Genomic DNA, 12,805 nt, shown 5'->3' with positions numbered 1-12,805 from the left:
TAGTTATACTCAAATATAGGTTTTAACGTCACCTTAAGGAATATAAGGAGAACAGTCTGCATTTGCTTAAATATGGCCTTTAAAAAATAATTTTAATGCTAAAATCACTTTTTGCATTACTTTTTTGTTCTGTTAATATTCGTTTCATTAATTAGTGTACACGACTGTTAAATCATGATACACTGGGGACTATGAACAGAGTAATAGTAATTATTGTAGTAGATTAATGATAAAGATGCAATACTTCAGATAAAATAAAACCATTGTTCAAATTTTTAACAAAAGTGATAAAATAAACAACCAACTGACAATATTTGTTTGTACAATGCAAGTATTTTAAGATTTCTGAGAAGTTGAAAACTATGTTGCCTGTACAGGATGATTTTCACAGAACAAAAAAAATGCAATTCAAAATTAAAAATACATTTGCTACCTATGAGCAGCACCCATCTCACATAATATGCTCCACAAATAAACATCATTGCATTGCAATGACCTGCTTACTTAATGAACAATGGACTTTTTAAATATTAAATAAACAGCAACATTTTACAGTGTGGCTGCATCCCGGGGGTAACATTTACTGTACACAGCAGATTTGCTCTCACACTCTTAACATTATTGCATTACATGAGAATTACGTCTTTCAATGTTGTTGTACTTTTATGAATGTTTGCATGCATCGTTTTATGCTAATCCACTGTCAGTGTATTTTGAAGAACATAAACTTTTTTGTCAAACATTTACCACAGCGCCTTTTGGTTTAGGATGGCTTTCACACTCACTCACCTCTGTGAATAATAACACACATGTCAGAAAGTCATCACTGACAAATATGAGTTCATAGTTTACCTGTGTATTAACTTTATGTTATAAAGCTTTAACATCCTCAGGTGAGTTCAAAGTGAACAAGAAACCAGATGACAGGTTAGCTTCAAAAGGTGAATGGTGGCAGACTAGTTTCCAGTGCTGTGAAATCAACAGGAGTGAACTGCACTGAATTACATTCTGAAGACAAAACATTGCATTTTGTTTCAGGGTGAACAGTCTGTGCTTCTTCTGCAGTGATCAGGTAAGAACAAAACAGTGCATCTCTTCATCTATAGAGTATGTGATGCAAATAAAATGTGATTCCATTGTTTGAAGTTTAATCAAGACAAGAACTCAAATAACAGTAGTAGAGCAACCTGCAGTAGTAGCCTTCACGAGGAAAAGAGACAAACTAAACACAAATGACATCGCAACAAAAACAGTTAGGCCGGTCTTATTGACTGTATAACTTTGCCAAGTAAAACCCAGAACCTGAACTCAAGTGGAAAACAAAGAGCTGTTCTGGGTTTTTACTTTGCAAATGTATCCAGATAAATTAAAAATCCTGTTTCATGGCACAAGCCACAGTTTAGCAGGTAAAGACACACATCCATCTCCAGCTGAAGGGATCTCTTCACCTCCGACCTGGGAGCTTGAGTAAGTCTTCAGAGCAGATTCCTGGAAGGGTTTCCTATTCTTAATGATCAATAATGGAGCGCCAAAGCATGTAGGAGACCAAAGCCCCAGTCATTTGTGTAACACTAGAATGAATTTACATCTGCTCAAGACGCTCTTGGAAGAATTTGAAACCTCAACGTGACACTCTTAAATACATCAGTACACTTATTCAAGACAAACAGATAAGCTAAACTAACACAACAATATGTTCATAAACCTGATAAATAAATGTAAGAACTAAAAACAAAAGGGGAGACGTTCAGCAGGTGGTATATCACGTCACCTTCCAGTCCACTTCAGACCAGGATGAAAACACAACGTGCTTGATTTTGCTCATACATGCTGGACTTCGAGGCTTTCTGGGTATCTGATGAAGTGAATCAAGAATACTTCAAGTAGTTGGAACATTTCCAACAATGAACCAATTTAAAGTCCTGCCTTTGCTCAGTGAAATAATGCTTCAGACAGTACGCATTACGTTAGCTTATAATACCCATCCACACAAAAAGGGTGATAACAGAAGCCACACGGTCTTTATTTCCGTTGACCAGCAAAGGCGATAAAGCACTAAAGTGTCATGTCCACCTTGCAGCTGCGCCATCAACAGAAGCAAGTCCTCCCTTTGAAAGGAAATGAGGCGTCCTCGTCTGCCCCTACGGGTGACAGCTAGTAGAGCGTCCTCCTCGGTGCCTTACAGGAAGACAAACTCATCACTGTTTCTTCTGTTGTTACTCCTGCTCAGGTTGCCGGGGGGCAGAATGTGAGCTGCAGGTCCACTGTGGTTGCTGCTTTGACCCTCAAGTCCGTAATCCTGACTCTGGCCCTCCACGATGGTAAAGATGGGGTACTTCTCCTTCGATGACGACAGGGCCTGGGAGGACAACAAAATCGAGTCAACAAAAATGTCCCAGAATGTTTCAGAATCATCATGAATGTCGTGTCAAGAGAGTACATGAATATCTGTCAAATCAAGAGCTTTTTTACATCGTTTGTGAGCCAAAATTAAAAAGAACCCTAACCACTGATTATTTCCATTCTCTATGAATCTTACTATTAATTTCCCAATTAGTTGACATCTTCAAATTGCTAATTTTGTGTTCAATACAAAGCATAAAAATCCAAAGATATTAAATTAACAAAAGATTTTTTTTTTAAATAAAAAGGAAAAAGCAAGTTCAGGTCAAAGCAATAGTCGGCTGCCAACTGATACGACCCAATGGATGGATAGGGACATTATAATAATAATAATAATAATAATCTATTTGTACAGCACATTTCATACAGACTTTGTAGCTCAAAGTGCTGTACAAAAAAAAAGAAAAAAAAAAAAAAAAATCAGAAAACCTTCCTTTTACAGTTAAAATAAATAAAAGTTGTAGGAAGAAAGCTTGCATTTTGCACTTACATTTTAAGTGTCATTTAAATAAATTCAACAGATGAATAGAAATTAAAAACACACACATAGCCGAATCAGATTCAGGTGAGCCACTCGGATTGGCTGAGTGATTGAGTGTACAGTGATTCCAGGAAGCTGATTGGTTCCAGCCTGACATATTACATATTCTAACTTCCAGGCTCCTGCAGCTCCTGTGGGATCAGCTGTCTAATACATAGTAGATAGTATCCAGGGACGTGCGGTCAGGGGAGGCAGGTGATGCAGAGCCTCCCCTGTCATCATGAAAAGTAAAAAACAAATAATGCTAAAATGAAAATTTATATTTCTCTACTGATCTGTGCTATAAATGTAATTTCTGTATGATTCCAATCATTTCAAGCATTTTTATAATCAAAATCGCTGAATTAGCACATGACATGAGACACGTGAGGTGAGGCAGCGACGAGCTGTTCCTCACCTCAGATTGTGAATCCCTCACTAACTGGGTTGAGCGCGTGCCTTTTGCTTTCTCATTGTTTGTCACCACTGTAATATTTGTAGACACTTTTATTATATGTCCTTTCTTTACATATAATAGGTTCTGTATTTCACGTCTGTGTAGAACATATTTAGTGTTGCTGATCTGACATTAAACCGCAGTGAAAAAGCACAGAGGGGCAAACACTACCTCTGCCTTAATGAAGGGGGCGTGCCAGAGCCCACGGGTCAGGTTTATGCTTGTTCTGTCGTTGCTCTTCTTCTACACTTTTCTTCTTCTTATATTTTGCTTTGACCGCAAAAATGTAAGATTCTATATCCAAGCTTAAAAATGTCTCAAAAAACAGGGAAATATGACCAAATCAACAGCAATTCAACGTCGGACAGGTAAAGTAACCTTTTATGCGTTTGTTGTTCTCTTTATACATCCGTGGTTGTTACACACATTATCTCGGGATCTCACAATTTTCTGAAATGGAGTGCTCCGTACACGCTCCCAGTGGAATTAAATATGTACCTTACCTGTGTGTCTGTAAAGAATGCTGATATGAAATATGAAAAACAACCAGTAGTCAATGTGCAAGCTGCCAATTGAATGGTGATTTAAGCAACTCTATTGGGTTCATATATTGGTAAATCTGACTTATGTAGTGTGCAGTCAGTGCCTCACCAGCCACGAACCTCACCGCATGTCACTGATAGTATCATGCAATTATCCATAACAGACCTGGCTAGGGCCGTGTTTAATCGATCCCTTCTTACCCATCCTTTAACACAGTAGGAAGTTAAATGGTATTCTCTCTGCTGTTATTAAATGCTATGACATTTAGAGACAGATAGTGGCAGGACGGTGTAAAAACTCACCACACTAACAGCAGAACACAGAGACTCAAAGTCCTTCTTGTTCTTGGCATAAAAGCCGATGGTGCAGCTGGGATCCATGCGGTTGAAGGGCATCTTCTTAGGAGAGCTACAGTGGAACGACTAGAGAGTGACAGAAGGAGACATACAATAAGAAGGTCAATAAAAATTAATGATGGGACGTGTTATCTCTATCAGTCAAACACTATTGAGCATGAAAGTCACATGGTCCAAGAAGTTCAATATTATGATGTGATCATAAAAAGCCAGACAGACTGAGGTAAGAGAGACATACAGTATACTGTGTGTGTGTGTGTGTGTGTGTGTATGTATGTGTATGTATATATATATATATATATATATGAATGAAGACAATGAAAGCAACCTCCAGTGAGAAGTTGACCTGAGAGACATCCACCACGGACTGGCAGTAGTGAGGGTCCAGATACAGCAGCTGTTCATCTAACAGACGGGAAGAGGAATCAAAATACTGTATTAAAGTATGAAGTGACCAGGAACAGATGAATGGCTCAGTCATATATTTGCCGTTTCAATATTCTTAGATCTTGTTCCCACTGACTCAAGCTGCAACTACCTCGAATGAGTTGAGATTCAAATATCAAGTACGATTAGCCGCAGTACAAAAAGTATTAATGTGGATTTTCTGCAACAGGGTTTGGTTTCTAAAGCAGCTGTCACTTCTTCTATTGTGTGTATGGTTGATGATTTTCAGAATCATTGTTCCAGGAAGAGGAAATCAATGATTACCAAGAAGTATATTTGTGGAAGAGTTGGTTGCTTGGTCGACAGAGTCTACGCCTGTCACAGGCAGCGGCCAGTTTGGACTGTAATTGCACAGCTTTGAGGAAGACAGCTCTTCACAAATCCTACATGAAATAATTAGACATTTACATTTTTAACAAGCCAGTGTTCAATCCACAATGAGCAAACATCTGAAGGAGACCGACCTGCATCGAGGGCGTGGCACTATTATTACTGACTGTACTGAGGGAATCGTTGAAGCAGAACATTGATCGAGACAAAACTCTTTAGAGGAGTCCTGATAAACAAAAAATAGTGGATGAGCTAAAAGAGAAGTTTCGTCAGCTTCCAGTTGTTTTTGAATATCGAGAAAATGTTAAGTGTATTATTGTGCTTCTACCATGCTGTGTTTAAATTGTTTAAGTCAGTCAGTTTAACTCATGGTTAGGAAAGGCTAACCAGCTAATGCAGTATCCCCACCATGTTGCCATCATCACCGATTCAAAGATTGTTGCCTTGGGAAAGAAGCGCCTCAAGAAAAAGTGACAGAGAGCAAGAGAACAGAAAAGAAGAGCTTTGAATGTTACATAAATAGTCACTAAATAACACAGCTACAGTCATTTGTTGTGCACTGAGCCCTACAGACAACTATGAGACAAACAGCAGAGACAAGAACTCTATGGTCCTGGCTCTTACATGATGTTTCCAAAAAACACCAAGTAACAACATTGTTCTTAAATCCCTTGATTCCTTCAACAAAAAGAAAAAGCTCTCACCTTGGAAGCCAATGAAGTAAAGCGAGTGCTTCGGTTTGCCTCCGATGATTCCAATACAACAATCCAGCTTTAGGATGTTCTGGAAATGAACATGGATGTTTTCAATATGACTTAAGAGACGTGAGAGAGAACTCAAGTTCTTCAACAAAGAAACATTACTCTAGTGAGCTCAGAGGGGTCTGTGGATGGGTGGGGTGAACGCAGAGTATTCACACCTTGACACATTCGATGTAGGACGGGTTGAGGGCCTCCCCTCCCAGCCGTACAGGCACCAGTATGATGACGGACGTCCAGGTTTGGCTGGACGGATCAGGGGGCGTCTGGCTCAGTGACAGGTCACAGAGATGCACCACGTCCTCTTTGTACACTGCAGAGCACAGAAACACCATCAGGAAAGATATGGAGAAGACTTCTTAGATATTTCCAGAGGAATACATGTTGAACTGGACTCTCACCAATATCTAGTGTGTCAATCTCACCTGTACAATCCTGAGCCACATATACAACCAGGTTGTGGAGCACAGAGGTTTTGGCTACCGCTTTCCTGAAAAAACAAAATATTAATAACTCCAATCAATGCAAAGAAATTTTAAATCCTTGCTTCTAAAAAACAATGCCTCTAACGCCGTCTTTACCTTAGAATGTGTGCCACTATAGAGGGGCCATACCAGTCACCAGCCTTCTTGCCTGAACTTTTGCCAATTTCCACCAGCTGGTGAAGCCCAAAAGGTGCCGGGGGCTGATCCCCGAACCAGGTGACCAGCTTGTGGTGGATGGGCTCTGCCTGCCTGTCCCGCACAGACTCCGGTCTCTTCCTTTGGCTGCATTTGGGCGCCTGATCACTCATCAGGGACTTTTCGGGGGTGTTGGACCCTCGTGGAGAGCCAAAGGAGGGGATGGGGACTCCTCCAGCCCGGGCTGGGGAACGCGGTCTGAACACCTCAAAGTCCACTTCGGTCAGCTGCTGAACATCTGGCCAAGCCCAATCTGAAGAATACAAAAAAAGGCTTGCACTTAACAACTTCAGTCCTTAGCATTAAACAATCAGAGAGGAGACATCTTATGAATATCAAACTAATAAGCATGGGCACAATGAATAAGAAATTCTAAAAACAGACGATGATGGAGAGCGGAAGAGAGACAAACTCTGCCAGCAATGAAAAGAAACTGAAACAAATAAAAGTAAAGCTCAGAAATATTAATTTAAAAAAAGGAGAGAGGTGAGGAGCAGAAAACACAAATGAGTAAAACTGAGTCAATAAAAACTTGCCAGAGATATAAATAGTGAGATGAAGGACACAGGAATTAGTTAAAAGAGAAAGGATGAAAAGAGGACAGACCTAGTGTTAATGGACATTTCCAAAAAGTGGTAAAATCTGTCCGATTATCTGTCTCGAGAAAAAGTATTCACTGAAGTCCTTTCAATTTAAAGGAGTACTTGCCTCCAACAGTATACATGTAATGTGTGTCACACTACTGAGATATTAGTTTCACTGAAAAAACAAAGATTAGCCAGCCTTAAATAAAGCTATATTTCCTGTGAGACAAACCTCTGGGCATCAGATGGACCAGGAGCCCTTGAGCCAGCAGCATCTGTCCACTGCGCAGCATACAGCCCCAGCCGCAGTCTGTGGTCCAGGTGGAGCCCTCCAGCTGAGGGAACTCCCTCCTGTAGGTCAGCCAAATCCTGGACACAAAAGCCGAACGAAACCGCTCCACCTCATCTGGGAGGAGGTGAAAGGGTGGAGGGTGAGACAGAGAAAAAGAAAGAGAACTTTTACACTTTGTTGATTCAAACTGCTCATGAATTTGATCTCATGGTTATCTGACATGAGAAACTGTGTAATCAAAGGGGAAAGTTTTTTTTAGGTCAACTGCTTTGTGTTCTCTGACGTAAACCCAGCCTTTCAAACCCTTTCAAAGGAAGAGGCTTTACACCACTGTGGTTAACCAAAATACACATCAGTCCAACACCTGGAGTCTCCGTGTAAAGAGGAAATGCAGCATATACTGACAAGCACTTTTGATTAGAAAGAGATCAATCTTGAGATTTTTAAAAGACATTTTTGTATTTAGAGCTCACCTTCACTGTTGAGCAGATAGGAGTGCCCCAGGACAGTGACCGGCGATATCTTGTTGAAGGAGGTTTTAGACTTAACAGTCCAACCTAGAGAAAGAGGAGCAGAGAGAATGGAAGTTGTCAAAGTGGCAACGAAGACAATGAACAAGATCGAGGCACCCACACACACTCTTCCTCCAAGTACAAACCATATTTGACGTTGTTCCACGCTGACATCAGTTTGGCTTTCAGTTTGTCCATCTCGTCAGGCTCTCCGGTGGCCTCTCTACTGGGATCTGGAGTCTGTGCTGACCTGAGACCAAAGCTGCCCTGCCGCTCCAGGGGCTGCTGCCTCCGGCTCTCCACCAGCTCGTCCTGCATCACTCCCCCTACGTACTGCACCGCGCTGGGGGAAACGGAGTTCATGCCTCTGAGCCCTCAGAGCTGAATGCTAGTGACGGGGGGGGGGTTAAATTATTGACTCTGCTTGAAACTCTTTAACTTACACTTGACGTGTACTCATGCGTTTGTGCTTTTTAACCCAATGCTGGCTATTGATTCTGTTTCTCCACGTAGTCATTTAACCGTTCCTACATCTATCTACTGTTTACAACATATGCTGCACGTCTGCCCACCTCAAAAGAGGGATCCTCCTCTGTTGATCTTCTTGAGGTTTCCTCCTTCCTCCCTTGTTTAAGTTTTTTGTGGCAAAAGCAAAGTTAAGATTACATTCTCGATGCTATAAATTAATTTGTTATGTACTCATAGGGAAACGGCACAACAGCCAGTCTGTAGGCAAAAGGTAAGTCCTCACTTCCTGAAAAATATAAATAATTGCTACGTCGTCAGTGTACACTTCACTCATCCATCTTTCACAATGCACTGCACACAACAGGAAAGTACCAGTGACTTTTCCACCCCGGTCTGAAACTGATGAGTAGCAGTTTCAACAGGGAACACTATGTGTAGTCACTGGTTTCACCGATGGGAACAGTTATGTGCAGAATAAACGTCATGTGATTAGCATTTGACAACCGGCATGTCGGGTTTTTCAATGACTGTGAAAGTCATCTGATTATGGTGGCCGTCATCATGTCTCAGTGCAGATCAAGCTGTAACACATTAAGCAATCACTCGCTGTAGTGCAGAAATTAATCTGTCACTGCCTGCCGCGGATCAACATCCTCAAAGTCATTTAGCAATATAATATGCACGATATTGTTCTCCTAACACAAGTCTATTAGTCAAGTGACCGTACGTTACACCTCCCCTTTAAACATGGCTACGGGTACGGGAACGCTTACGATTAAAAACAATAGCAAACAACTACGTACCTGCTGTAAACGACGGCTAAGATGGTCGGTGCCTTGTGGTATGTTGACTCATTTCAGCGACTTCCTCGGTCTTCATCCACGACTGTACTTGTCTTCACAGATAAATGTGACGTTAATGTACTAGCTTGCTAGAGCTAGCTAAATGTAGCATTACAAGACGCTAGCCCCCGGTGTTAGCTACCTAGCATTCCAGCCGGACTGACCAAAGATATTAACAAACGTTACTTTTAGCAGTATGGTACGCGTTCCTCCATTCAACAAACAAGCTAATGTGTGCACTCCGAGGTAAAGATATTCCAGTACATAGTGGGGGCTTTGCTCTCCGGGGCCACCGCATTAGCGTCTCCTTTTGACAGCAGCGGACATTCACTTCCTGTTGTCCTTTCCTGACACAATGCCATTGGTAGAAGTGAGCACTGAGGGGAAGCTGATTGGATTATTTTAGAGTATTAGACATTAACAGCGTGCTATTGGCTAATATTAACTCTTAATGTTATGTAATGTAATCACATGATAGTAAATAGATGACTGATTGATTTGAGTGACAGGTGCTACATTTGTACAATATTGTATATTTTATATTCATATATATTATTAATGTTGAATGAAGAGTTTATGTACACAGGTTTAAAATAATAGGCTTTTTCATGTTGGACATTATGAATTGTTACAGCAAAAAACGTATAAATATATATATACATATATGTATATGTGTATATATATGTATATATATATACATATATATGTATATATATACACATATACATGTATACATGTGTATATATATATATATATATATATATATATATATATATATATATATATATATATATACATGTATATATATATACGATATATATATATATATATACGTATATATATATACAGTTGTGGTCAAAAGTTTACATACACTTGTAAAGAACATAATGTCATGGCTCTCTTGAGTTTCCAGTTATTTCTACAACTCTGATTTTTCTCTGATAGAGTGATTGGAACAGATACTTCTTTGTCACAAAAAACATTCATGAAGTTTGGTTCTTTCATGACTTTCTTATGGGTTAACAGAAAAAGTGACAAAATCTGCTGGGTCAAAAATATACATACAGCAACATGAATTAGCAATTTTGGTGACTTAGAAAGTTGTGTCAATGAAATGAGCTTCATAGCATGGCCTCTTAACTTCTTGTGAGTGATTATGAGTGACTACAGCTGGTGACTTCTCTGAGGCCATTTAAATAGGGCTCATTGGAAACAAACGCCCACAAACGCTACAATGGGAAAGTCAAAGGAGCTCAGCATGGATCTGAAAAAGCGAATCATTGACTTGAACAAGTCAGGAAAGTCACTTGGAGCCATTTCAAAGCAGCTGCAGGTCCCAAGAGCAACAGTGCAAACAATTGTTTGTAAGTATAAAGTGCATGGCACTGTTTTGTCACTGCCACGATCAGGAAGAAATCGCAAGCTATCTCCTGCTGCTGAGAGAAAATTGGTCAGGAGGGTGAAGAGTCAACCGAGAACCACCAAAAAGCAGATCTGCCAAGAATTAGAAGCTGCTGGAACACAGGTATCAGTGTCCACAGTCAAGCTTGTTTTGCATCTCCATGGACTGAGAGGCTGCCGTGCAAGAAGGAAGCCCTTGCTCCAAAAGCGGCACCTTAAGGCTCGACTGAAGTTTGCTGCTGATCACATGGACAAAGATAAGACCTTCTGGAGGAAAGTTCTGTGGTCAGACGAAACAAAAATCGAGCTGTTTGGCCACAATGCCCAGCAATATGTTTGGAGGAGAAAAGGTGAGGCCTTTAACCCCAAGAACACCATGCCTACCGTCAAGCACGGTGGTGGTAGTATTATGCTGTGGGGCTGTTTTGCTGCCAATGGAACTGGTGCTTTACAGAGAGTAAATGGGATAATGAAGAAGGAGGATTACCTTCAAATTCTTCAAGATAACCTAAAATCATCAGCCCGAAGGTTTGGTCTTGGGCGCAGTTGGGTGTTCCAACAGGACAATGACCCCAAACACACATCAAAAGTGGTAATGGAATGGCTAAATCAGGCTAGAATTAGGGTTTTAGAATGGCCTTCCCAAAGTCCTGACTTAAATCCCATTGAGAACATGTGGACAATGCTGAAGAAACAAGTCCATGTCAGAAAGCCATCAAATTTGACTGAACTGCACCAATTCTGTCAAGAGGAGTGGTCAAAGATTCAACGAGAAGCTTGCCAGAAGCTTGTGGATGGCTACCAAAAGCGCCTAATTGAAGTGAAAATGGCCAAGGGACATGTAACCAAATATTAGCACTGCTGTATGTATATTTTTGACCCAGCAGATTTGATCACTTTTTCTGTTAACCCATAATAAAGTCATGAAAGAACCAAACTTCATGAATGTTTTTTGTGACAAAGAAGTATCTGTTCCAATCACTCTATCAGAGAAAAATCAGTGTGGTAGAAATAATGGGGAAACTCAAGGTGTGTGTGTGTGTGTGTGTGTGTGTGTGTGTGTGTGTGTGTGTGTGTGTGTGTGTGTGTGTGTGTGTGTGTGTGTGTGTGTGTGTGTGTGTGTGTGTGTGTGTGTGTGTGTGTGTGTGTGTGTGTGTGTGTGTGTGTGTGTGTGTGTGTGTGTGTGTGTGTGTGTGTGTGTGTGTGTGTGTGTGTGTGTGTGTGTGTGTGTGTGTCCTGGAACCAAGAGACCTAAATGGTTTGAACAACTTGGAGCTCAATGCTCCAAAGACAGTGGCGATGGTTGTGGATTTCAGGAAGAACATAGCCCCATGTGACTCCCCCGTCGACGCTGTGGAGTCCTTCCGTTTCCTGGGCTCCATCATAACCCAGGACCTCAGGTGGGAGCTTAACATCAGATCCATCGGAAGGCTCAGCAGAGGATGTACTTCCTGAGGCAGCTGAAGAAATTCAACCTGCCAAAGACAATGATGGCTGTGTAGAAGTGCCCCATCATTGTCTTTGGCAGGTTGAATTTCTTTTTCTTTCATCCTCTGCTCCTCCATCACGATCTGGTACGCTGCAGCCACAGCCAAGGACAAGGGCAGACTGCAGCGCCTCATTCGCTCTGCCGAGAGGGTGATTGGCTGCAATCTTCAGTCCCTCCAAGACTTGTTCGCTTCAAGGACCCTGAAGCGAGCAAGAAAGAATGTAGCCGACCCCTCTCACCCTGGACATAAACTGTTCGGGCCCCTTCCATCTGGCAGGAGGCTGCGGTCCATCAGCACCAAGACCTCACACCACATGAACAGTTTTCTCCCGTTTTCAGTTGGGCTCATCAACAAAGCCCAGGATCCCCACTGACTCTGTCATCCCCAGGACAATTTCCTACCGGTCCCTCCCCTGCACATCCATTCCCTTTTTCTTCATATAAACACGCTTGACACTTTACATTACACTTCATCATACTTGTTTATAGTACTGTTATCTGTTTGTTGTGCACTTTATTTCATATTCTATTGTGAATTTTAATGTTTCTATTTCTTGCACTGTGTTGATTGTTGTTGATTGTTTAATGTTATGCATCACCCGCCATGACAAATTCCTTGTATGTGCAACATACATTGGCAATAAACGGTTTCTGATCTTGATTCTGTTGAATACAGCCACAATCAACGATATAAGTTACAACTGCTATGACATGAATGTTTTT

The 12,805-nt window shown here is 41.1% G+C and overlaps 1 protein-coding gene across 2 annotated transcripts; it reads right to left on the bottom strand.

Annotated features, from left to right (window-relative positions):
* Nucleotides 1-836: 836 nt before the first annotated feature.
* atg4da (autophagy related 4D, cysteine peptidase a) lies at nt 837-9,534 on the bottom strand. Of its 2 annotated transcripts, none has more exons than XM_068727035.1 (11): nt 9,154-9,534; nt 8,029-8,270; nt 7,844-7,927; nt 7,311-7,484; nt 6,396-6,747; nt 6,240-6,304; nt 5,976-6,127; nt 5,761-5,839; nt 4,608-4,684; nt 4,226-4,345; nt 837-2,359 (listed from the first exon to the last, which is right to left on the bottom strand). In XM_068727035.1, the coding sequence occupies exons 2-11, from the start codon at nt 8,243-8,245 to the stop codon at nt 2,180-2,182; spliced, it is 1,500 nt and encodes a 499-aa protein (XP_068583136.1). In that variant the 5' UTR covers nt 8,246-8,270; nt 9,154-9,534; the 3' UTR covers nt 837-2,179. The 2 variants fall into 2 exon arrangements, with proteins under 2 accessions (XP_068583136.1, XP_068583137.1); XM_068727036.1 differs by having other exon boundaries at nt 8,029-8,225.
* Between the last annotated feature and the right edge of the window lie 3,271 nt (nt 9,535-12,805).

The sequence above is a fragment of the Cebidichthys violaceus genome, unplaced genomic scaffold (assembly GCF_023349555.1).
Source record: "Cebidichthys violaceus isolate CVI_PGR_0920_01 unplaced genomic scaffold, fCebVio1.0.p SCAF_4, whole genome shotgun sequence".
Lineage (NCBI taxonomy): Eukaryota > Metazoa > Chordata > Actinopteri > Perciformes > Stichaeidae > Cebidichthys > Cebidichthys violaceus.
This window is presented reverse-complemented; position numbering and strand designations above follow the sequence as displayed.